This window comes from Gnatocerus cornutus, chromosome 4, assembly GCF_029298725.1.
Source record: "Gnatocerus cornutus isolate USDA-ARS CGAHR chromosome 4, icGnaCorn1.1, whole genome shotgun sequence".
Taxonomy (NCBI): Eukaryota; Metazoa; Arthropoda; class Insecta; order Coleoptera; family Tenebrionidae; genus Gnatocerus; species Gnatocerus cornutus.
The window spans coordinates 15,698,401-15,722,560 of NC_142236.1; the positions used below are offsets into that span (position 1 = coordinate 15,698,401).

At 33.2% G+C, this 24,160-nt stretch overlaps 2 protein-coding genes across 2 annotated transcripts; one reads left to right on the forward strand and one right to left on the reverse strand.

Annotated features, from left to right (window-relative positions):
- Window positions 1–4,607: 4,607 nt before the first annotated feature.
- LOC148176409 (uncharacterized) lies at window positions 4,608–6,152 on the forward strand. The gene is made up of 5 exons (XM_088035095.1): window positions 4,608–4,683; window positions 4,770–4,821; window positions 4,874–5,002; window positions 5,076–5,311; window positions 5,345–6,152. Exons 1-5 carry the CDS (start codon window positions 4,608–4,610, stop codon window positions 6,022–6,024), a joined length of 1,173 nt encoding a protein of 390 aa, XP_087891221.1. The 3' UTR covers window positions 6,025–6,152.
- Window positions 6,153–19,221: 13,069 nt separating this feature from the next.
- LOC148176410 (odorant receptor Or1-like) lies at window positions 19,222–20,738 on the reverse strand. The gene is made up of 7 exons (XM_088035096.1): window positions 20,719–20,738; window positions 20,618–20,650; window positions 19,835–20,554; window positions 19,693–19,792; window positions 19,528–19,632; window positions 19,328–19,483; window positions 19,222–19,281 (listed from the first exon to the last, which is right to left on the reverse strand). The coding sequence occupies exons 1-7, from the start codon at window positions 20,736–20,738 to the stop codon at window positions 19,222–19,224; spliced, it is 1,194 nt and encodes a 397-aa protein (XP_087891222.1).
- Between the last annotated feature and the right edge of the window lie 3,422 nt (window positions 20,739–24,160).

The window sequence follows — 24,160 nt, forward strand, 5'->3', positions numbered from 1 at the left end:
GTATAATGGAGTTGATGAACTGCTTGAAGACCTTTTCTTTTTCATCCAGAGCGGCAACAAAGCAGCCCATCCCAAAGTGTTCACAAGGAAACGGAACAATGCAGCAATGAGCATGTTCCTACTGGAACAATGGCTTATACTTACGATTTTATAAGTAAATACTGATATTGGTATTAATTAAGTTTTAGCAATTGCTGATGCTTTTTAGCATAAGCTTTTGCTTGCAGTTAGTACTTACAAGCATTAACTACCATATGAAAAATACCATATAAAAACTAGTACATACTTAATGCTATAAGTAAATACTTATAAAATTACCAGTCTGCTCATCAGCGTGCTGATGCACTGGTATTCAAGATGTTTTGTAAATTATGAGAAGTAAAAACATATAAAACCCGACAAGAAGACTTCTCAGAACGTTAATTCATAAAATTGTACCGATTTTTACCCCATCACAGTCAATGGATGGCTAAACATTTTTGGGAAAACATGATAGAGAAAACTAGTAGAGAAGCGCTTAATTCATTCGAACAAATGATTTTTTTAACGATCTACGGCGAACCGTGGTAAATTTACATTTGTAAAATTATTTGACATTTTTTAAGCTCAAACGAGTTTTCAAGTTTCCAACTAGGTGTCAGGGAAGATGTTGGAAATAGCTAACCTACGGTTTCAAAATATTCTAAATATTTCTTAGCATTTTAGAATAGGTGGCGGGATTTAATAAATATGTTAGGTATTCAATTCCATTACGATTAATTTGTTCAAACTTCAACTTTTAAAGGCTCCGAAATCACTCAAAAATAAATAATTGGCTGCTAGGCAACTACTTATTTTGGTTATAAGTAACGTATAATCCATAATATTTAATGATTTAATAATTTACTAATTAATATTTTTATTTAAAACTAATAAAAAGAGAGTAACAATATTTTTCAAATATATTGCAGCTTAAATTTGTAACAATTAACATTTACTAAATAATAATAATAATTGTATTATACATTATGTCCCCGGATTGAGTTCATAAGAGGAAAAAAACGTCATTTTTCATTTTACAAAAAAATGACAAAGGAATAATATTTTTTGCTTAATTTAAAATAATTAAGCAACAGGCAGTACTTCTAGTATTCAGTCTTATAATGTGCATGTTAGCCATACTGATTTGCCCTCTAATTTAATGTTTGATACGGATGAACAGCAATCCTGATAATAAATAAATTTGAATCAAATTCGAGCAAATATATTTTTTTAAGGAAGAGTAGGAATTAGAGTTTGAAAATGGATTAATACGTAATATTACGTTTATTCGGTTTGGAAAGAGTGCATTTGTTCTTCATAAAATAGGCAGAAGGTCAAGAAGCCATGACGACGGTGAGAATGTCGACAATTTATAGAAAGTTTGGAAAAGCAAAAGACAACAAATTCTTTCAATTTTACAGCGAATTCCTGATTTTTCAAAAACATTCGAAGACGGTCAGAAGATTCACACATTAAAAGCGCGTAAACCCATCGTTCTCAAGCATTTCAGGACTTTGATGAAGTCCAACTTAAAATAGAGGACAACGTTCCCTTAATCGTAAGAACTGCGGAAGACAAGATCCGTATAGAATTTGAGCCAATGTATTTCGATAGTTTAGCTGAAATCGAATCAGTTTTAGAACGCAAAGAAAGCTTAAAAATTGAGAACAACAAAAATAGCAACTCCTTGGAACGCGATTCCACCCAAAATAGACATTTTCCTACGACCCCATATGAAAGTGGCATTTTCCACACGGATAAATGACCCCGAAAGTAGATGTTTTCGTACATCTATTTCCGAAAGTAAAAGTCACTAGTGCGATATGAATATATCCGCACAGACCTGTCAAAATTGACTTATGTCAGAAATGACCTAACCTAACCAATTCATTTTTACAATTATGTATGTCGTTTTGTATTAAATCCTCTAGGTACTTGGGTAATCTCTAATATGAGAGGATTTTATTTTATAATTGGACTTCGGCAGAGATCTATTTCTTTACAAATGCCAACACATGCTCAGGTTGTAAGAATGTTTGAGGATGTCCGAAAGTAAATTTACAACATAACCTCATTCTGAGCTTCGGCCGCTGAATTTTTCTGAGAGGCAAAATTATTAACAAAATTCAAACTTTTCGATATCTTACATGTACAAATTTAAACGCTTTGTTCTTGTTCCATTCGGTCACAGCATTCGGTGCTTTGTTCCAATTTTCAGTTTGTAAAACTTGCCCGCTGTCAATCACAATCACACGAGTACAGATTGCGGTTAAGATGCCGTCAATTTTCAGTTAGCATAATATTTACTCACTGAAGATATTTTAGACTTTAACAATTAGGTTTTATAGCTCGCTATTAATTATTTTAATAACAATATTAGCTAACACTTTTAAAGAAATTGAGATTTATAAGTTAAAATATCGACATAAGTCGTAACTATAAACACCAAAGCGATTGCACGATTTGAATGTTTAAATCAGGAATGCTGTGCCAAATTATTCCTTTTTTATTGACATTTGTCAATGGGGGCATGTCGCAAACAAGAGCTATGTCAAATGACCATCGATGATTATGAAGATTTTGGGTCTGCAGTCTTAATAAAACTGCCTGATACCAAAACCAAGAGACCTCGTTCTTTCACAGTAACTGGTGAATTTTACACGATTTTCAAAAAATACTTGGCTTTAAGACCTGCAAACCTAAATGAACGACGTTTTTTTTTAAACTACCAAAATGGAAAATGTACCAGGCAGCCGGTAGGAATCAACAAAATAGTAGGCATTCCTAAGCAGATAGCAATTTATTTAAAATTAAAGGAACCATCACTGTATACCGGACATTGCTTCCGGCGATCATCTGCCACTATTTTGGTAGACGCGGGAGGCGATATCACGACTCTCAAGCGTCACGGAGGATGGAAATCTACCTCCGTGGCGGACGAGTATATTGAAGAATTTTTGACTAAGAAAATGCAAGTTGCCGATAAAATTGTTAACGCCATAAATGATTAGAGTGTTGCATCAACATCGAGAACAATGTCTGTGCAAGACGATCCTTCAGCGCAATTGATTTCGAACACTAATAACACTAACGTACAAAATTCACTCTCTTCACACTCACAAACACTAACTAACAAACTGACACATCCTGTACACTTCACCAATTGCTACAATAACACTATTAACATAAATTTTATTATTGATCCTAAGAGATAATTGTCATGTATGATCTCATTTCTATTTGTTGCTTTTATTTTAAAATTGTAATATTACATTGGAACTTAATTAAAATTAAAAGAAACAGTTATGCTGAGTGTAACTACCCGTGAAACAAGTGGCGGAAAAAGACATTTAGAATAAGCAAGATATAAACTATTACCGAGAGTTGTTTGTTTTAGAGGGAGGGTCGTAGGAAAAATAGTCTACATAACTTGTCTGAAAGTGTCTTTCTGGCACTCGTGTGATATCTGCACTCGGCTGGCGCCTCGTGCATTTACATTCCCACTCGTGCGAAATTTGGCACTTTCCGCATTTGTTATGTACAGTCTATTTCACCAACTTATCCCGATCTCTCATAAAAATTTAAGAGTACGGTTCAAGTACCGACATCCCGCTCTGTCTGTATTTGACAGAGTACGCTGTCAAATATTACTTTATTTTTAAAAATTTCAATTCTCATTATTTTGTTCCAAATCAGGTTCAGTGAGTCACGGGTACTAATCCCTCAGGTACTCAAGTGAACTTACATGGAGGTAATTTTTTTTATGTTTTCTTAGAGTAAATTGTGGGCAATTCTTTAGTGATTTTTGTGTTCTTATTGTTGTCGGTGTTCGCATTCCTAGTTGCACCCTGAGAGCTGATCTAACACTCGGCATATTTAAGAGCTTCTGTCTCTCTTTACTTCTTAAATTGGAAAAGAACAGAGAGAAACACACTCTTAAGGGTCTACGAGCCTGCCCGAAAATTTCTGTTTGAAAAGTATGCAACTTTGACAACACCTTTGATTGACAGCTGCCAAAAGGGATTACCGAGGATTTGGTAATGAGGGAATCATAAACTTTATGGAAACGGTCGCTTGACCTGCACATTTCCTAAGAAACCCAGCGGTTGGAACAATAAATTCGTGTAGGACCAAAGATGAGCTTAAATATCAGGATTTGAGTTTCTCTGCGTTTTGAGCCCGTGAAATTTCTGGTTCTAGTAGGTAAAAATTTTACGGGCGTAATTTTTTTTTTCAATTAATGGAAAATGTATGTATAAAATCCCCAAATTTCCAGTTTCCATAGTACGTAATGGCAGAATGCTTTTTAATTGAAAAATGTAATTTTCGTAAATGTTGTCCGAAATTTTTCCTCACTGGTCGCCGGGGAAAGTTTAAAATTACTTATTATTTTATTATTTTTATTTGAAAAACGCATTTAATTTTTTTTAACCAAACCTTTTACCTGACACATGAGTTTTTGGGCCTTTTTTACTTTGTTGTTTTCTGTGATTTAAAAATTAACTCTTCATAATAATACATCCCGATAATCAATAATAGTTATTTACATAAAAGTCAGGAAAATGTCTCATTACTGAAGAGGAGCTATGTTGAAATACGAGGCACTTTGTGCCGAGTATTTTAAAGCTCCGAGTCAAGTAAGACATTTTACTGACGAGTTTTGTATTAAATTTTTCCGGAAATCGCAATAAATCGCTAAAAATCGAGATTTTCCAACAAGTTTTTTAATTAATTGCGCAAAAATCTAGTTTGTCAATTTGTTGAAAACGATGGTTACAAACAAAACAATTATAAAATTTTGTGCGTACGTCAGAGCTGTGTGTTTATTTCATTAATTAATTATGAATACAAGCGAAAACACTGGTGAGGATGTTCCTTTTGACCTAAGCAAAGCAGCCGCTGCTGCTACAGAAGAATTGTTACCGTCGAAATCTAAGGAGCGGTATGAAAAGCAGTTCCAAATCTTTGAAGATTGGCGCAGGCTTAAAAATGTTACTTCGCTAACGGAAGACGTATTTCTGGCTTATTTTGCGGAAAAATCAAGTTCGTATAAGGCCAAACCTCTGGAGCACTTACTCTATGTTGAAAGCCGTGCTTTTGTTGAAGGAAAATTTGGATATCAGCAAGTTTTGTAAGGTAACTGCTTACCTAAAACGAAAATCGACTGGTTACCAACCAAAAAAATCGAAATGTTTGTCTCGGGACCAGATAGATAAATTTCTGCTTGAAGCTCCCGACAAGGAATTTTTATTAATGAAAGTAAGTTATTACAATGATTACATATTTAAGTTTTATTAAATTTGGTAATTTCAGGTGGCGCTTATTTTTGGGGTGTCTGGAGCCTGTCGATGCGACGAATTATCAAGGATGTTAGTTGACGACATTGAAGATCAAAATAACGTGCTCATAGTACACATTCCTGATTCTAAAACAAAAAAACCTCGACGCTTTGTAGTTGTTGATGAAAGAAATCTTGCTACATACAGACGTTATTTGGAATTACGTCCGCCTAGTACTCCACACAAGCGCTTATTTTTAAATTACAAGAAAGGGAAATGTACGGTCCAACCAGTGGGCTTGCATTCATTTGGTAAATTTCCTTCTCAAATTGCTACCTACCTTGGTCTACCAACACCTCTGGAATACACAGGACATTGTATGCGGCGCAGTTCCGCGACGTTACTAGTAGACGGAGAAGGAGATATTACCAACTTAAAAAGGCATGGAGGATGGCAAAGCAGTTCAGTAGCAGAAGGATACATAGAAGAGTCCATCGAAAATAAATTAGATATAGCTAATAAAATACAAGCTGGTCCGAAAAAAAGACCCTTCACTAATATCGAGACGTGTCCCTCTACAAGTAGTGATTCATCTGAAATCTGTTGCACCGAAATCTCGACTGAAATTTTTGATAAAAAGGTTAAACTTGATCATAAATCTCTGTCTGGAATTAACATTGCAAATATATCGAATTCTACAATTAATGTTAATATCTGTAAATAGTGTAATTTACGAAATTTTGAATAAATTTTTCTTGTTTAAATAACTAATTATTTTGCGTCATTTTTGTAGTTTTTACAGTACTAGTCAGGGAAATCCAATTTTCCTGCGCCTAATGTCGCAAGGAAATGCTGTTTCAATGACGATTTCCGGAAAAAATAGTTCCCTAATTCATTTTTAACAATTTTAACATTTTAAATTATCATAGTTTCTATATTGGTTAATATTTTTTAAGTCAGAACCACACAGGAAAAGCAAAATTGTCTTTTATTGTTATTATGCAAAAAACTATTTTTTAAAAACCTGTATCCACTTGTGTCTTTAATTGTACGAATTTTACATAAAAATCCTCATCTCTAATAAGCTACCTGCTATCGGTGGATTTTACACTTAACCAATAAGACAATTTGCTTTCAAAAATGTTTTGCTTTAAAAAATCCCGAGATTAACACCATAATTTCCATTTCAAGAAAATATTGCAAATCCCTAAACTCCAATCATCCAAAAGCAATTAAAAACGAATTTGAGTTTCTTAGCTTACCTACTTAGAAAAAGACATTTAGAGGGCGATAGCCCCACTTCTTTATCCCACTACAACAACAAATAAAGGCATGAAAGCCCTATGTATAAATATATTGAAAAAAATATTTAAATTCTTTCAGTCTGTGAACACTTGTGTTTTTGACTGTGCTCGACTTCTGAATCAATTTACTTTTCTAAATCTCTTTAGTGAGTTTTGTTGTTCAAAGTGGGTGAGTTGCTTGTATCAGAATTGCTGTTTATTACAGATATAGAGAGTGTTTATCGTTGCTGGCAAATTTTTGTTTTTTAGATTAGATTATTATTTGCCTTTAATTATTTTATTTTACAATGGCGAACGGTTCAATAAATCATGTAAGCACATCAGTTAAACGAAAAAGTAGAAAGCAAATTGCGAAGGGGTTATGGAAAAATGTTAGAAAGAGTTCCAAAAGTGAAAATGTAAATAGCGGTTTTGAGTCAGAGTTATCGGACGAAATGTTTCCAATAATACAAATTTTTCTCTCAGTGGTCGTAGAATTGTAGATATAAATCATTTGTTTAATACTATAAAAAATTTAAAACACGATCAATTTAATTGCAATTTTCATAACTTTGATATAATTGCGGAAAAACGAATAAGTTTAAAAAGTATATTTACGTATAAGTGTAACATGTGTAGAATTGTAGATACTTTCAGTTCAGAACCAGAAAATGCTAGATGTGAAATTAATGAATCTATTGTTTGCGGAAATGTTGCTGTAGGTGGGGGTCATGCGCAATTAACTGAATTTTGTGCCGCTTTAGATATTCCACAAATGAGTTCTAAAAAATACGTTAACACGGAAAGAAAAGTTTTTGAAAAAACGCAAACATTGGCTATTGATGAAATGCTATCTGCTGGACAAGAAGAAAGTAAATTAGCGGTGGAATTAGGTGATATTGATGCTGATGGGGTACCTTTTATTACTGTAATTGTTGATGGAGCATGGTCCAAGCGTTCTTATAAGTCTAATTATAATGCTTTATAGGGTGTTGGATGTGTAATCGGTGCGAGAACCAAAAAAATTTTATATGTGGCTGTTAAAAATAAATTATGCAAGTTTTGTAAACGATTCAAGACTGATGAGAAATCAGTGCCCCGCCATAAATGTTTTGCAAATTGGAAAAAATCATCCACATCAATGGAGGCAGGTGTTATTTTAGAGGCTTTTAAAAAGTCTGTTCAGATGCATAATTTAAGATTTAAATTTATTATCGGTGATGGAGACAGTAGTGTGTATAAGAAAATTCAAGCAGCAAGACCATATGGACCAACATATTTTATTCAAAAAATTGAGTGTAGAAATCATGTTTTAAGAAATTATTGTACAAAATTGCGCAAAATTTCAAAAATTCCCAGAACAGACCTTCAAGTTAGAAAATTTTTGCGAACAAATATACTTAAATTTAGAACAGCTGTAGTAAGTGCGATTAGATGCATAAAAAATGAAAATTTGCCATTCTCAGAAAAAATCGAAAATTTAAAACGAGACATTCATAATGGACCTGCTCGTATATTCGGTGATCACAGTAAATGCGCAACTTATTTTTGTAAAAAAGTTGGAAATACCACAAATTTGATTGAGTATAATAATTTTAAAAATAGTTCTCTCTACGATATATTTTTACCTGCATCAAATAGAGTCGCGAATTTGTCAGTTAGTTTACTTTAAGACGTGGATAATAACATAGTGGAATGTTTCAATTCTGTCGTTAATAAATTTGTAGGTGGGAAACGAATTAACTTTTCTCTTGCCGGGTCTTACCAAGGGAGATGTTATGCGGCAGCATTGAATTTTAATTGTGATCATACTTTTGTATATAAATTTTTAAAAAACAATGCGGAATTTGATATTCTGGGAATAAACGTTAATAAATTTCGGGAACATAAATTAAAACAAAAGAAGAAAAAGCATGGTAGAAAAATTTATGTTAGATTACAAAGTGCAGATTCGGATTATGGTGTGTGTAACAAAAACTCAGAATCCAACGAAGTAGTTCCGGACATATTATTGGAGGAGTACGAAACAAGAAAAAATATATTTTTAAATGAGCTGTCATTGGCCAATGGTTTAGATATTGAAAGAAAAACAGTTCAGCAGCGGCATAGCGATGAATGGAACAAAGAACGGCAAATTAGATTGACAGCGAGTAATTTCGGAAAAATTTGTAAAATGAGAGACGGAACAGACACGTCAAACACGGTAAAGTCATTGTTATATGGTTCTGGTTTGAAGTCAAAAAAACTACCGAATGCATTACAATACGGAGTTGATAATGAAGAAAAAGCCACAAATAAATTTATGGAAATCACGGGTTTAAAAGTTCAAAATTGCGGTTTGTTTATAGACGATGATAAAAAATTTTTAGGCGCCACCCCTGATGGGTTAATTGGAACTGATGCGATAATTGAAATTAAATGTCCTTATTCAGCAAGAAACAGCACCATTGAAAGAGCGGTAAACGAGAAACTTATAGATTTCTGTCAAATTAATCCTAATAACAAAGGTACAATAGAATTAAAACGGTCCCATAATTATATGTATCAAATTCAAGGTCAGCTGCATATTACTAAACGGGATAGATGTTTTTTTGTAGTTTATACAAAACTAGATTTGAAATATACAATTGTAGAGAGAGACAATGATTTTTGGAATACATTTATGGTTTCCCATTTGGAAAAATTTTATATGAATGCCTTACTTCCTGAAATAATAGATTCTAGAGTTAACCGAGAACAAACGATTAGAAGAATTTTAAAGAAAGACTTATAAATTATGTTCGTTCAAATGTCCGGATTGTCATTTCTAAAATAGAGTAGTTTTATAGTTAGAGTCAAAAGAGTGCAGTAGGCCTATTAGGGAGAGCACTTAAAAAAAAAACGCGCCGTCTCTGTACCCCAAGGGTGGTGTAGAAAACAGTGAATTATATTACAGTTTAAAAATATTATTTCTCAATTCACTTGCTACAAGTACCTTCGATGTTTGTTGCCGAGAGCGACCAGTTGGGTCTTTACCTACTTTTACCCGACAGCAGTTTATTACAATTGGGCGGAACGTCAGTGACCCCCTAGTGAGCGGTCGTAAATCATGAGATTTACATAAGATGATTTGCGTTAGTTGTACTGTTGGTTGCCTATTTTTGATTTGTTTTTTTATTAATAACTTCAAAATTATAGCATAATGACAAAAACAAAAATGTCACCTCCATAGAGGTTTTAATTCTCCACATGTTGGTATTTTTTTTAACTTCGTAGGTTGCTGCATATTCCTTAAAAAGGAAAATTGGGAATTTCAGTTTTTAATTAATTAAAGTCAAATTTTTCACTTTTTCAAAATTCGAAGATGTCACCTCCATAGCTCTACCTGAGACGCATACATACAGAGGTCGAGCGATTTTTCAAAGTCCAAAATGCGCTTCAAAAACGAAAAATCGTAAGCCATATACCGGGTATATGCGTACTGTAGACCCTTAATGCTATACGTTCTTGGTTTGCTTTAGCTTCAGTTATCGGATAGAAAGAGATAAAACCATAAACGTACTTCATTTCTTGCTCTGAACGCTTTTATGGTAGATCGGGATAAGTTCGTGAAACAGACTGTAAATATCTATTACCTCCTTTAAAACTGCCCGAATTTGACGAAACTTATTCTCATGGGGTTTCATTTCGAGACACAGTCAAGTCCGTATTGCCCATCCAGACTAAATATGGGTAAACAAACGGATGGGCACCAACAAATTTCACAATACGCAGCCTCGCAGATCAGCTGTTCGCCGCGTTAAGTAGTGGCAGTGACGTCGTGTTATGAGGAGCGTAACTGTATAATTTTTCATTTACACGTTTACCTTTACACCAATCATATAATTTTGAATCAACTAGTGGAGACTATAGTTCTGACCATTCTAGATAAAAAAAATAATATGTTTGCCAGCATACATCACATTATAATTATAGAAGCATTGTCGATGACGAGGAGTACTTGGAAATGGAACCGGAAAACTCGTTATCGAAACTCCACAAATTTTCGATGTTGGTTTTTTGGTCAGTCAACTAAAAAATTTTAGAAACCATTTGTCTCCATATGGGTGCAATGCAACAAATATGTGTTTTGTAAAAGAATTACCAAAAGGCTTTTTCACAGTATTAATTTTTAAATGTAACATGTGTGGTATGATTGAAAACATATTTTCTGAGTCAGCCGAGAATCAAAAAATGAGCGTTAATAGCTCTGCTGTAATTTTTTAAGTATTAATTATGAAAGTTCTTATTAAGTAAATATTATCTTAGGTTCTTGGAAATGTTTGTACTGGACAGAGTTATGGTCTTTTAGAAGAGCGTTATTCCCTTTTGAATATGCCCAGTATGTCTTCCAAAACATATTTTAATTTATAGACCACCATTCATCATATCAATGAAGTGGCATTAAAAGCAATGGAAGACGGATGTGAAAAAAAAATGCAGTTTCACGCGGGGATATCGATCAAAATGGAATTCCATTACTCACAGTAGTTATCGACGGTTCCTGGGGCAAAAAATCTTACAAATGTAATTATAGCTCTCTTTCCGGTGTTGTAAGTTTTAGCATTTTTAAAATTTTTGTTTTACTGTTACATACATGTCTTAATTTTAGGCGTACTTAGTAGGTTACTACAGTGGTAAAATTTTATACATTGGTGTGCGTAACATTTACTGCTCTATTTGCATTAGAGCCAGAAATGCAAATCTTGAAATTCCGGATCACCAATGTTGAAATCGGATATTATTATAGAGGGTTTCCAAAAAAGTGTTGAAATGTACGGTGTCAAGTACGTTCGCGTGATCGGTAATTCTTTTCTATAATGTTATTATAAATTCTCATTTCATAGTTTTTAGGCGATGGTGACAGTAGCGTGACGGAAACATTAAACAAAAGACCGTATGGCGTCGATGAAGTGATCGTGAAAATGGAATGCGCCAATCATATTTGCAGGAATTTTAACAACAAAATAAAGAAATTGGGCAAAAGACAGTTTCCTATTAACGCTCGGAAAATGTTAATATCTGCTTTAGAACGCATTAGGATTGGAGTATATTCTGCGATCAAAAAGCGATCCGATAAGGTGAAGAAACATGGTTTGGGAACGGACTTTCAAAACATCTTGAACCATGTGTTTGGCCAACACAATTATTGTTCTACCACAAGTGCAAGATGTGAGAATCGTGCCCATAAAGTAAGTTATGTGAAAATCATGACTGATTCTGAACTGTGGGAAAAATGAAAAAAATTATTATTAACACTTTAATAAAAAATATACAAAGTTTAATTAATAACGTTAATAATAATTTGGCTGAAAGATGTAACTCGGTCATTGCAAAGTTTATTGGAGGTAAACGTTGCAGTAAACCACCGGCTGATAAGAAGGGTAAAAGTAAGAAGCTCGTGGTCGTGTGTCGTAGGTGAAATCGTTTGTTGGTTATTATTGTGGATTATTGATACAATTGTTAAGTGTAAATAAGTGTAATCCACTAATCAGGGCTCTTTTTATTTGTTTCGGTTTGTGTACACTTGTTGTGATGTTTTTTTATGGGTTTTCGTTGTTTGCTTATCGTAAATTTTATCACTTAGTGGGCACGTACAAAATTTTAAGTCGTGGTAATTCAAGCTTGCCCTTAAGGGAGCCAGTGTAGTTCCAATAGCACTGTCTATCGCTTGTTTAACTGCCCTTTCGCAGCTTGGATTTCTGTATTTTTTTCGTACCTAACCCCCTGCTGATATGAGGGGGTCAGGTTTCTGCTGTTCCATTACTAAAGTTTTTGATTTGTTATTAAGATGGCCATCAAATGTTTCAAGTGTGTTAGAACGATTTCCCGAACGGTGTCATATGTTTCTTGCAGAATGTGTATGGCAAATTTTCACCTGACCTGTGGGGGGCTCACAGAAAATGGAATTGATCGAATGGAACGTGAAGGAAAACTTGCAACATGGCAGTGTTCGAGCTGTAGGGAGAAAACTAATGCTAGTATTATAGGTAGTAGTAGGTAAGGTAAAGTTGCAAGACAGCAGAAATGTAGAAAGGCTATACCAAGTTTTGGAACACCCTGTACATTTCTTGTTCCTTTAAAACTGTATGTGGAGATGTTGATGTCACTATCCAAGAGTGGAAATCTAAATTTCCAAGAGTCAATTAGATAAACTTGGACAACATGGAAAACCTTTGTTGCTGACAATGGTATATGTACAATTATAATAGATTTGGTAAATCTATCTGAAGCTTTGAAGCGAAGTATATTGGCCAAATTAGATATTTTAGGTAGTATTTTTTATTTGTTATTTACAATCAAGGTGTATAGTTTTCTGGAAAACCTGGAAATCAGGGAAAAGTCAGGGAAAAATATTTGACCTGGAAGATTCATGCAAAAGTCAGGGAAATTAAAAACAAATAGAAATAGTCAGGGAAAAAAACATAAAAGTGTTTTGCATGTTGTTTATGCCGTCGCAATTCTTACATTTTTTTACTGTTATTGTTGCCGGCATTGCGACATCTACCGACACCACTATTTACAACACAATGTATCGATAAGACAGTGCCCTGCATAAATGACATATTGAGTGCTGCACGTGCTTGTTAGCACAAGCTCGGATTAAGAAAATTTGAGGCCCTGGGCTAAATTGTAAAAGGGGGCCCATCGATAAAATTCTGCAAAGAAAGCCTTACGTACTTGATTTGTATAGCAAATTTTTACGTGTCAAGGGGCCCCTGGAAAGTGGGGCCCGGTGCTACAGCACCCTTAGCCCCCCCCCCCCCCCCCTTAGTCCGGACTTGTAGTTGGCATGGTACACATCAGTTGTGAAATTTTTCATTATCATAAAAAAGGTAATTTTTAAATACGCTTAGGGGTCAATTTCAAGTCGTTTGCGACGTCGCTATTTAGCGACATTGCTAAGGTAGCTGTGATGTGATTGACGTTGCTACGTCGCTTGACCCCTTAGATTATAAAAAATAGTTCGTTTAACTATGAGATGTCTAAAAAAACGACATTTCATTGAGAATGAGTTGATCCAAAATTATGTCCAGCTTGGAGTTTTTGGTTAAGACCGTCGAAAAATAGCAATGAAGCAGTTTGCATTTTATGTAAAAATTCGTCAGCCGTAATAAAATTGAGTAATTTGGGATGGCAAGCTATTGTAAGTCATTCAAATGGAAAAAAGCACACGTTAGCAGTTTCTGCTTTCCAAAAACAGCAAAAAAAATGAATACTTTTATACAAAATGGTAAGTTATAAACCATTTTATATGAATTCAATATTGATTTCCTTGGAATTTACTTTTTTAGTTCCAACTACATCATCTTCTAATGTTACACACAATCTTTCCACTAGACAATCATCTGAAGTACTGGAGTCTTCTAATAACATAGTTGAAAAACCTTTGGATAACATGGTTGTCCATTCTTCTAATACCGTTGAAAACTATTTTGAAAAAAAATATATTACTTCTTCTGAAATCTTATGGTGCTTGAACGTAATAGTGTGTCACGTGTCAACAAGAAGTTCTAAAATGCGTAAACTTGATTCGAACTTTGTTTAAGGATAGTAAAATTGCAAGAAAAATTCAATTACACAAGGATAAATTCAACGCTGTTTTATGTGATTGGTTTTGATAAATCTTTAAATAAAGTTGCCAATTCAAAGCAAATGGATTTAACTACTATATTTTGGAATTCAAACAATAATCGAGTGAAGACAAGGTATTTTGATTCATCATTCCTTGGTCATACAACGGCTGCAGATCTTTTGAAAGCCATTCATAAATTATTTCCTCAAGGACTCGACACACGAAAATTGTTACAAATTTCAATGGATGGCCCCAATGTAAATTGGAAACTTCTCAAAGACTTAAAAGAAGAAATTGTTACCTCCTGATGTACCAGAGCTTATTGAATTAGGAAGTTGTGGTTTGCATACTTTACATAACGGCTTCAAGGTTGCTATTCAAAAGACAGAATGAAACATCATACAATTTTTACATGCAATATATAACTTGTTTAAAAATGTCCCATCTGCCCATCAAGAGCAGATTATGTTTCTATTACAAAATCAAATAAGTTTCCTTATAAGTTTTGTTGAGTAAGGTGGGTCGAAAATATTAAAGTTGCTAAACGAGCAATTGAAATCCTACCAAATCTTATACTTTATTGGAAAGAAATTTAACGGAGAAAAGCAAAACCAAAATGTAACAGCTTTAATACAGTTGAAAGTGCACTAAATGACAAACTGTTGCTTACAAAATTAAGTTTTTTTTTGTTCATTTGCAAGTGAATTAGAACGTTTCCTTAAAAAATTTCAAGCTATTGAACCACTAGCTCCATTGTTATATGATTCATTGCAAGATATAACGAAAAACATTTTATTTAAATCCATGGAATAGGGAAAAATTAATTTTGGATCCATAGAAAGCCTTTTAAGTTTGAGGACATCAAATTGGGTTTATCTGTAAATGTAGCTTTAAAAAACTCCGCAAAAGAAGTAAAAGCGAAAGATATTTTAATTTTTAAAAAAGAATGTCAAAACTGCTTTAAAATATTTTGCACTAAAATCTTTAGCAAAACCTAGATTTTATTTAGTTTTATTGCCAAAATTTTTTCATTTTGAATTATTTTTCTAACAATATTTTTGGTAAAAGTAGAACATACTACACATTTCTGAATCAAGAAAATTAATATCTCCCAAATGATGAAAAAAAATATGGGTGCTAATTTAAAATAAGAAAGTTGAATATCGCCCAAAAGATGCTAAGACATTTAGAAAAATTTTAAGATCGTCAGTTTAAAGTAAAATACATTTACTAAATTAAATTAAATTAAATTATTAAATTTACATTTAATTTGTTCTTTAAATTTTTGAAATCGGTTCATAAATAAAAATTCTACAACGCCTGCCGTTATTTAAAAATCACCCTGTATATTTATGTATTGTTTTATGAGAATGAGTCTTTTTGTTACTTATGTTTTGTTAATTAGAATTAAAAAGTTTATTTGTTTGGTGATAATAAAAAATTAATTGTGAACACTTCATTTTTTCATACCTGGAAAAGATTCTAGAGGTCATGGAAAACCTTGAAAAGTCAGGGAATTTGGAAAAGTACTCTAGCTAGACACCCTGATAACAATCATATTATTTTTTGTACAAATAAATTTTTTAAAGCAATCAAACATTATTACATTATATTAAAATTGAAGGCAGCAATACAACAAAGAAAGAAACAAACTCATTAGGTTGTTCCAAAAGCTCTTTTTGCCTCGGAAATCTGCCAAACTGACAAGCTATTTCACAACATTCTCATATTAGGCCACCGGTCAACGTAATTCATTTAAATAGATGATTTATACTTAGGAGAATAATTAACAGAAAATAAGAAAATAAACTTTTGATTTCAGCGTGCACACTTTCCGGAACGCAACATCCGCATTTCATCGAAATATTTCATTTTTCACTTGCCGAACACAGTAGGAAACCTCCTTGGCATCTTCACAAAACGTTTATGGACCACACAACTGATTTTGTTGACGGTTGTTTATAAAAACTCACCAAACGAGACAAGAAAAGCGAACAAATTTAATGTCCATAACCTCACAACACACGCGAAAGACGCGCGACAAAAGATGGAAGTGGCAAACGTCCCAGAGACGCGCGACAAAAGATAGAAGTGGCAAACGTCCCAGCATCGGTACTGACAGTTACACCTACTTACTTGCCGGCGTAGACGCTCTGTTACATCATATTTCAATTGAATCTGTGGTCTAAACTTCAATACAGGGTCAAGTTTTGGGACTGTACCACCTAGTTACATACATAAATCTTTTGCATTTCCAACAAATTTCTGATTTGACAAATAATGTCAATAATTGTAAACAAACTAATTTTGACAGCTTTCCCACTCTTTAAACCGTTACCAATTTTAAATAAAATCACTAGATGTCTAGATACACTCTGCGCTTACATACACCTGTCGCCTCCAAAATTGGAGCCATAGTTTTAGTCGAAATAAGGTGTAGAAGTTGTGTTAAAAAGTCTGTCGTTTAAAAAATCAGTTGTTGTTAATGGTCAAAAAAACTAAAAAAACCTTGTCAAATTGTCACCAAATTGTAGGAGTATCAACAATAAACTTGTTTTTGTTATTTTCAGTGCAGATTAGCATAATGTAGCCAATGCTTTCGGCGTGAAGAGAACTTTCGCTGCCACTCTGCCACTGGCGTCTTGGTAATTAGGGATTTTTGTACCGTTAGGATTATCTTACGCAGAAAACAATCTATGGCCAGCTTTTAGAGCTTTGCCGACTATGAGCGTATGGAAATTTTCAAAATTTTATCTTTAAAGTGAAAGACGATTTTGGGGGTGGACACAAGTGTTGCCGGACGCTGTATAATAGATTCACTGTCATAGTGTCGACTCTTTTGTGTAAATTTTCATAAACGATTTGGTGTAAATCTGACTATCTATAGAATATTTGTGATATTTGGTGACATTTTGCGGTGGCACTTTTGAGTCGTTTGTTTATTTTTACCTGATATACTTCTCATTTATTTTGAATACCGCATTTCAAGGTCAAAATTTGTGACAGTTGTAGAGCTCTACGACAAATTTAAGAAAATGTATGTATTAAAAACAATTACGAACAGGTCTTTGGGTGTTCCAGTACTCGTTTATGTTCAATTCAATGGATAAATTTTCTCAAATTTGCCGTGGAGCTCCAAAATTTCCACAAATTATAACCTTGAAATGTGATATTCAAAATAAATGAGGAATAGATACAAGCAATTTATTTTTAATTAAATTAATACATCAAAATAATTCTCGCTTCAATTTAAAATTTATGGGAGACATTTCTGCCAACAGTAGTATCAACTAAACTTTTTATTAAGGGGCCATCAATTAAATAAATGGAGCGACATCTACACCTATCAAAATTTGAGTAAAAAGTAAAACACAAAATACTATCGCGGAATCAAAATTTCGAACATCAAACTGATTGATGTTTAAAAATTGTAAACTGTCCTTTGTCTTTATAACCTTAAAATTTATAAACGGTACAGCAAGTGTCAGAAATTGACTTTGTATGTCAGTCACAATGACAATAAAGATTGCTTTACATTGCCATGTCAAAAAGTGATGTTCGAAATTTTGATTCCGCGATAGTAAATCTAACAAGTTCAATAAAAATTCTAATAATTCACATAAAATTCCATTAATTCCAAAAATTTCTAACCATTCCAGAAAATTCCACAAAAATTTGTGGTGGTTGTACAAAAATTCAAAGTGCGCATTCCTCAAATGTAGTTATACCGGGTGTAACAGAAATAAGTACAGTTGCGGCGGATGAAAAGTAAGACATCGACTTTTCACCCTGTATTTGAAAATTTTAAAAATTATAAGGTGTAAATTAGGTTTTAATCAAGGATCACAATGTCACTGTCAACAGAAAATAAACCAGAGTCGTCCCAAACATCTTTAAATTGCCCCAACTCACAGAATTGCAAAAAGCTCTGATTCTAGCTCGTTTGATAGATGGACTCGCCATAAAAACTATTGCAAATAAAGTTGGTGTCAATAAGAATACGATTTTACGTGCAAAAAGTTAGTTTCGAGAGACAGGAACCAAGAAGCAAGGAACTGGTTGAAGAAAAATATCAACCCCGGACGAAGACGTGGTATTAAGAAATTTTCTTCGCAAAAACCCCTTTTCAACTGCAGTCCGAGCCCTGTCAGCAGTTTTTTACAGGGCGCAAACACTGCCTTAGCCGGCAAAGAGTCTCGACCTGAATCCTATTGAGAACATTCGGGGTATCATGACCAAAAATATAAATGAACAAAGTTTGCCCAATAATCGCGAAAAATTGATCCAGAGCATTTCGGATAGCTGGCAAATGATACCTGAACATTTCGTTCAACATGCTATTATGTCGATGCCACGAAGACTTGAAAGTGTTATTAATTCCGGTGATGCAGCAATAAAATATTAATTTTTGTTAACAACATTTAATTTTATTAAATATTTAAAGTTTGAACTAAAGTTCTTTCTTCTACGACACTGAATCGTCCTGTCTCAATGACAATCGAACTGACATTTCAAAAACTTCAATTATAGGTGGTTTTACAAAGACAAAATATTGAACTTGTCATTTTGTCTTACTTTTCATCCGCCGCAACTGTACATTAAATAAAATCGGTGGTAGATGTCGATAAAACAAACAACTTTTTCCTCTCCAATTTTCCAAAATTCTCAAGTATTTTCCAAAAAAATTGTGACTTTTTAAGTGTCTCTCGTATGCACATTTCCGTACGCAACGCAACGTGACACAGACCTTCTCCGCAAAAACGCGGTGCACAAAAAAAAATGTGTTGAATAAGTGACCTTAACTACCAGCATCTTCATGCGTTTTGATTTTCAGACATGAGATGACACCGTTCATCGGGTACAAGGTAAATTTAAGTCAATTAAATAGACTATTGTTGAATTAAAAAATAGTATTTTCTAATTGAACTGCAATGGTTTTTATAGTCAAACTCACCGACATAATTAGCAAAATTGGTGCAAGATATTTATTACTTGTACAAAATGGCTCCACTTAATTTCCGTATATGTACACATCAACTTCTTATTAGACCGATGAATTAATGTTCTGTAAAATAGCAAAATACGACCACGCACTCTTCATAATCTGCAAAAAAGAAATTTATGATGCAAGTACCACTAATTTTACGTACACTGATAAACGCGTTCAATGATAGTTGAAACAAACCAACAGCATTAAAACTTATTGATTTTTGAGTCCTCAAAGTGAAGAAAATTATTTCTTTCTTCAGAAAATCAGGGAAATGTGTCCAATTCGATTCGTATGCAGCCGTCGGAATATTACTACTCTAAAAAACATTATAAAATCGACTTTAAAAAAAGTCGCGCGTACTTTTACTTGGACTTGATTTCCGAACCAACAATACATAAAGATTTGCACAGTGACAGCACTACCGTACACAAAAAGAGGGTAAAAATCATTACTGAATAGTGGAATCTGAAAGTAAAATTATTAGTCAGATTAAAATAAAAAGAAGAGACAAAATTTAGAAAATACCTGAGTCAGATAGAACAATGTAAATGCCACTGTTATGGCACTAGTGAAAAATTGGATTAAAATAAGGAAATCAAAGAACTTATTCGCATCTTGGGCAAACCTAAAATTTAATTTAAAACAATTCTAAACATACGAGTCTAACCTTAAAATCTCCTTGTGGTGTTCAATACATTCCAGAAAACTTTCTGAGACGTTTACCCTCAAATGTAACTTCCTCAGGTTGTCGCACAAGACATCGCATTGAACTCCAACGAACGCCATCAGCCCAGAAATTAAACAATCAACGTTCACGTTAACGAAGCCAATATAAATGATCGCAAAGCTTTGATGAATGTATGTCAATTGGAAAAGAAACGTCTTTTTATAATCAAATGGATACCACGCAAAAAACGGTAGTCCATACTCTTTGTAAGTTCCATTTAGAATAGGTAATAATATCAACAACGAAAGAATAAACACAGACATTCCACTAAACAGATAGAAGAAGCCTCTCCAGGCTTTTAGACTAGCTTTTCCTTTCATTTCTTGAATTTCATTCCGAGGAAGAAACATTTCTTTGTTTATATCGCTCATCAAGCGTTTTACTGTCTTTATGTTGGCGAAGATAACATAGAATTTCACTATTGAAATGAGGTCTGATAAAGCAATGAAAAAGATGGCTGATGCTTGATCTAAATCGTTGATTAAAAAGATGGCAATTGCTTGAACGAAGTTGTGCCCACATATAAAAATTATAAAAACAACACTTGAGTAGATTGTGTATAAGTCAAGCTTATAAGTGTCTTCAGGCCACAGACCAAGAAGTCTAAGCGAAATAGAAAAAGCTCTGTTGTGCAGATCCCAATGTCCACTCATTTTAACACTTAGAAGACTCACTTTCAATTCACTCACTGTATTTAAACGTCTGTGCACTTCAAGCTCTTACCACTGATTGATCCGACAGGCGCTATCGCTTACACTTATATACCCCCGATATTAATAGAATTTGTTCTGTTAACTGATAGTTATATTTTTTATTATTAATACTTTATGATTAAGATATGCATTTTCAAACGTTTCTTTCTTTGTAAGGTGTATTTAAATGCAGTGTCCAGGAAGTTGAAAACGACGTGGACGTTTAATTATTACTTGCTTTATTTCATTACAATTTTTCTTTCTTTTTATGCTATATAATTATACGAGCTTTACTTGAAGCTACGTTAAAGCCGGAAAAATCGAAGATCAATAAAAGTAATTATAGTAGACCTAAATATCGAGCGATCAAATAAAAACTCATTCTGTGTTAATTTTGAAATTTCATAAAGTGTCCTTAATTGCCAATTTGACAGATGCCAAATTTAAAGCTATGACATGAAAACGGACTTGAAATACAAAAAGTATAAAGCAAGTGAACGCATATGCATACGATTCAAACATAACGAGCTTCGGAAAATCTGTCATTTTAAAACTTTGGAAAAAAAGGTGTACTGAAAGGTAAAGTTATTTTTAAAACAAAATAGTCTCTTAATTCTCCTTCAGGTTCGACATTTTTCAAAAATGATTTTTAGATTGTACTGTTGAAAAATTGATTTTCTTTGGTTTATCTTAAAAAATTCGCAAAGTTATGTAATTTCTAGTTTGTGTTTTGGAAAGCCAATTGAATAAAACTCTTCGTTCGTGATGTTTAGAAAAACAGATCTCTTGGTCCAAAAGACGCTTTTTTTAATGATTTTGATATGCAATTTTCCAAATAGCACAACAATTTATACATCGATTTGTCATTTTAATGCATCACTGAAAAGCCGCACGATCCAATCGAGGCAACGGTTGCTATGCTAATCGACTTTAATCATTGTCAGTACGAGTAGTTCAAATTATTTCAAAAAGTAGTTTATTTGTCATTTATCTGTTCATTTTTGACAGCACTGAAAGCACTGCAAAATAGAAAAGATGTCTGTAAGTGAAGTTACATGGCTATTCTATTTTAGAATAAATTTGCACAGAGAACAAACCGGAAACCAAAATTTTAGCGGCGATAAACCCTGTTAAATTTTCTGGCGCAACTAATACAATAAGATTTTTTTTCTATTTCGCGTTCATAATGAAGATATTTTGATACGCGTTTCAGCGTATTTCGGTATCGTAATGGACCAACCCCGTGCCAATATTTCCAGGAACATATATTTTCCTTAGGTTTGCAGCAGACAAACCGTCAACCTGCCGTCAACGTTGACAATTTAGATTTTGGTTTTGATATACCATGATAAATCGATCAATACACTATTATTTCTTGTTGTACTTGGCTTAATTATTCATGGGAGAAAAACTCTTTGGATGCAAGAGAACCTTCATGATCATGATCAACATCTTCGCTCTCTTGGCTCCCTTGCGCTTCGATAACCTCAAAACGTCACACCTGTCCAACTGACTGAAATTGGATTTGGCTACTTCGATTTTTTTTCCCGAACATTTTGCAAATGCCAACTACCCTAAAGTTCCCTAGATTTCGAAATCAAGTTCTTCGTTTAAAATAAGGCGAAATAGAAAAAATAGCGTATGATACTTGTTCATAATGCATTTTGCCGCACTTACTACTTTATGACACTCCTCGCAGCTCTCGTCGTGTCTTAAAAACGTGCGTGCGGCAAAATGTTTATTAAGAAACGCATTTTATAATATACTATTGTGAGAATTTAAATTGGTTGTTTTGCAGTTTTTTAAACATTTTCTATCCAGTATAAAAAAAGTAAGTCAATACTATAACAAGTTAAAATACAGGGTGATTTTTTAAAAACGGCAGGCGTTGTAGAATTTTTATTTATGAACTGATTTCAAAAATTTAAAAAACAAATTAAATGGTTTTTAATTTCCTATAAACTGATGATTTTAAAATTTTTCTAAATGTCTTAGTATCTTCTGGGTAAAACTCAACTTTCTTATTTTAAATTGACACCCATATTTCTTTTTTCATAATTTAGAAGATATTAATTTTCTTGATTCAGAAATGTGTAATATGTTCTACTTTTACAAAAAATATTTAAAAAAAAATATCAAAAATGAAAAAATTTAGGCAATAAAAGTAAATAAAATCTAGGTGCGTGGTGTCAAATAACACAATATCGTTATTGTAATGTCAAAAAGCAGCAAATAACAGAAAGAACAAGTTTTCTTTCAACAAGATGGGGCTACACCTTACAATGCACAATGCATTTCTCGTAGGTGTTAATTGTGCAATAAAAAAACGGGATGACGTTTCAACAGTATTTTAATTAAATTAGGTAGTTGTTTTTTCTGATTTGTAATTATTATTGTCTTTTGTTATTAATAATTTCAAAAAAAAATGTAATGTCAAAAAGCAGCAAATAACAGAAAGAACAAGTTTTCTTTCAACAAGATGGGGCTACACCTTACAATGCACAATGCATTTCTCGTAGGTGTTAATTGTGCAATAAAAAAACGGGATGACGTTTCAACAGTATTTTAATTAAATTAGGTAGTTGTTTTTTCTGATTTGTAATTATTATTGTCTTTTGTTATTAATAATTTCAAAAAAAAATGTCGATCCTTTCTGTTATTTGCTGCTTTTTGACATTACAATAACGGCATTCTTTTATTTAACACCATGCACCTAGATTTTATTAACTTTTATTGCTTTTTTTTTCAATCTTGATCATTTTTTAAAAAATATTTTTGGTTATTAAAAGTAAAACATATTACACATTTCTGAATCAAGAAAATTAATATCTTCTAAACTATGAAAAAAAATATGGGTTCCAATTTAAAATAAGAAAGTTGAGTATCGCACAAAAGATACTAAGACATTTAGAAAATTTTTAAAATCATCGGTTTATAGTAAATTAAAACCTATTTAAATTGTTTTTTTAATTTTTTAAATCGGTTCAATCACCCTAGTATTAATAGATCCTTTCATTTTTTTTTAATAAATACTTAATCAATTAAAGAGATATCACTGATAACGTGATCACTGATAACATTTTTTGGTACTATGGGGGACCACCCAAGTCACCCTGTATATGTCAATTTACTAAAAGATCTTTTACCTTCACAGTTAGTTGTGAGCATTCATAAGTTTATTCTCTTGGAAAAACTTCAGCCAAATTCTGAACATCAATCAGTCAGAAAGAGTCTTTACTCTGCAAAAGTTTTAAGACTTCAACATCTTCGACTGGTGAATCGCCCTCACAGACGTCTTCAAGTACATATGCGTTAGCGTTAAACTTCGGTAGTGCAGTTTGCGTCAATTTACCATTTCCATCGCTGGAAATCCAACCCCAGAAGCCTAGGTTTTGAGTCTGGTATCTTGTGTTCTTCAACTTCCACAGTTTTAAAACAGAGGTGTCTTGGGTCAAAAATCACCTGGGACCAGTCCCTGTTCAAGTTTCCACAGCAAAACCCTAGCCTTTCCGCAGCCTGGGCAGAAATTCTCTAGAAAACAGTCCTTGGTCTTTCAAGCGTCTTCTAATAGTGC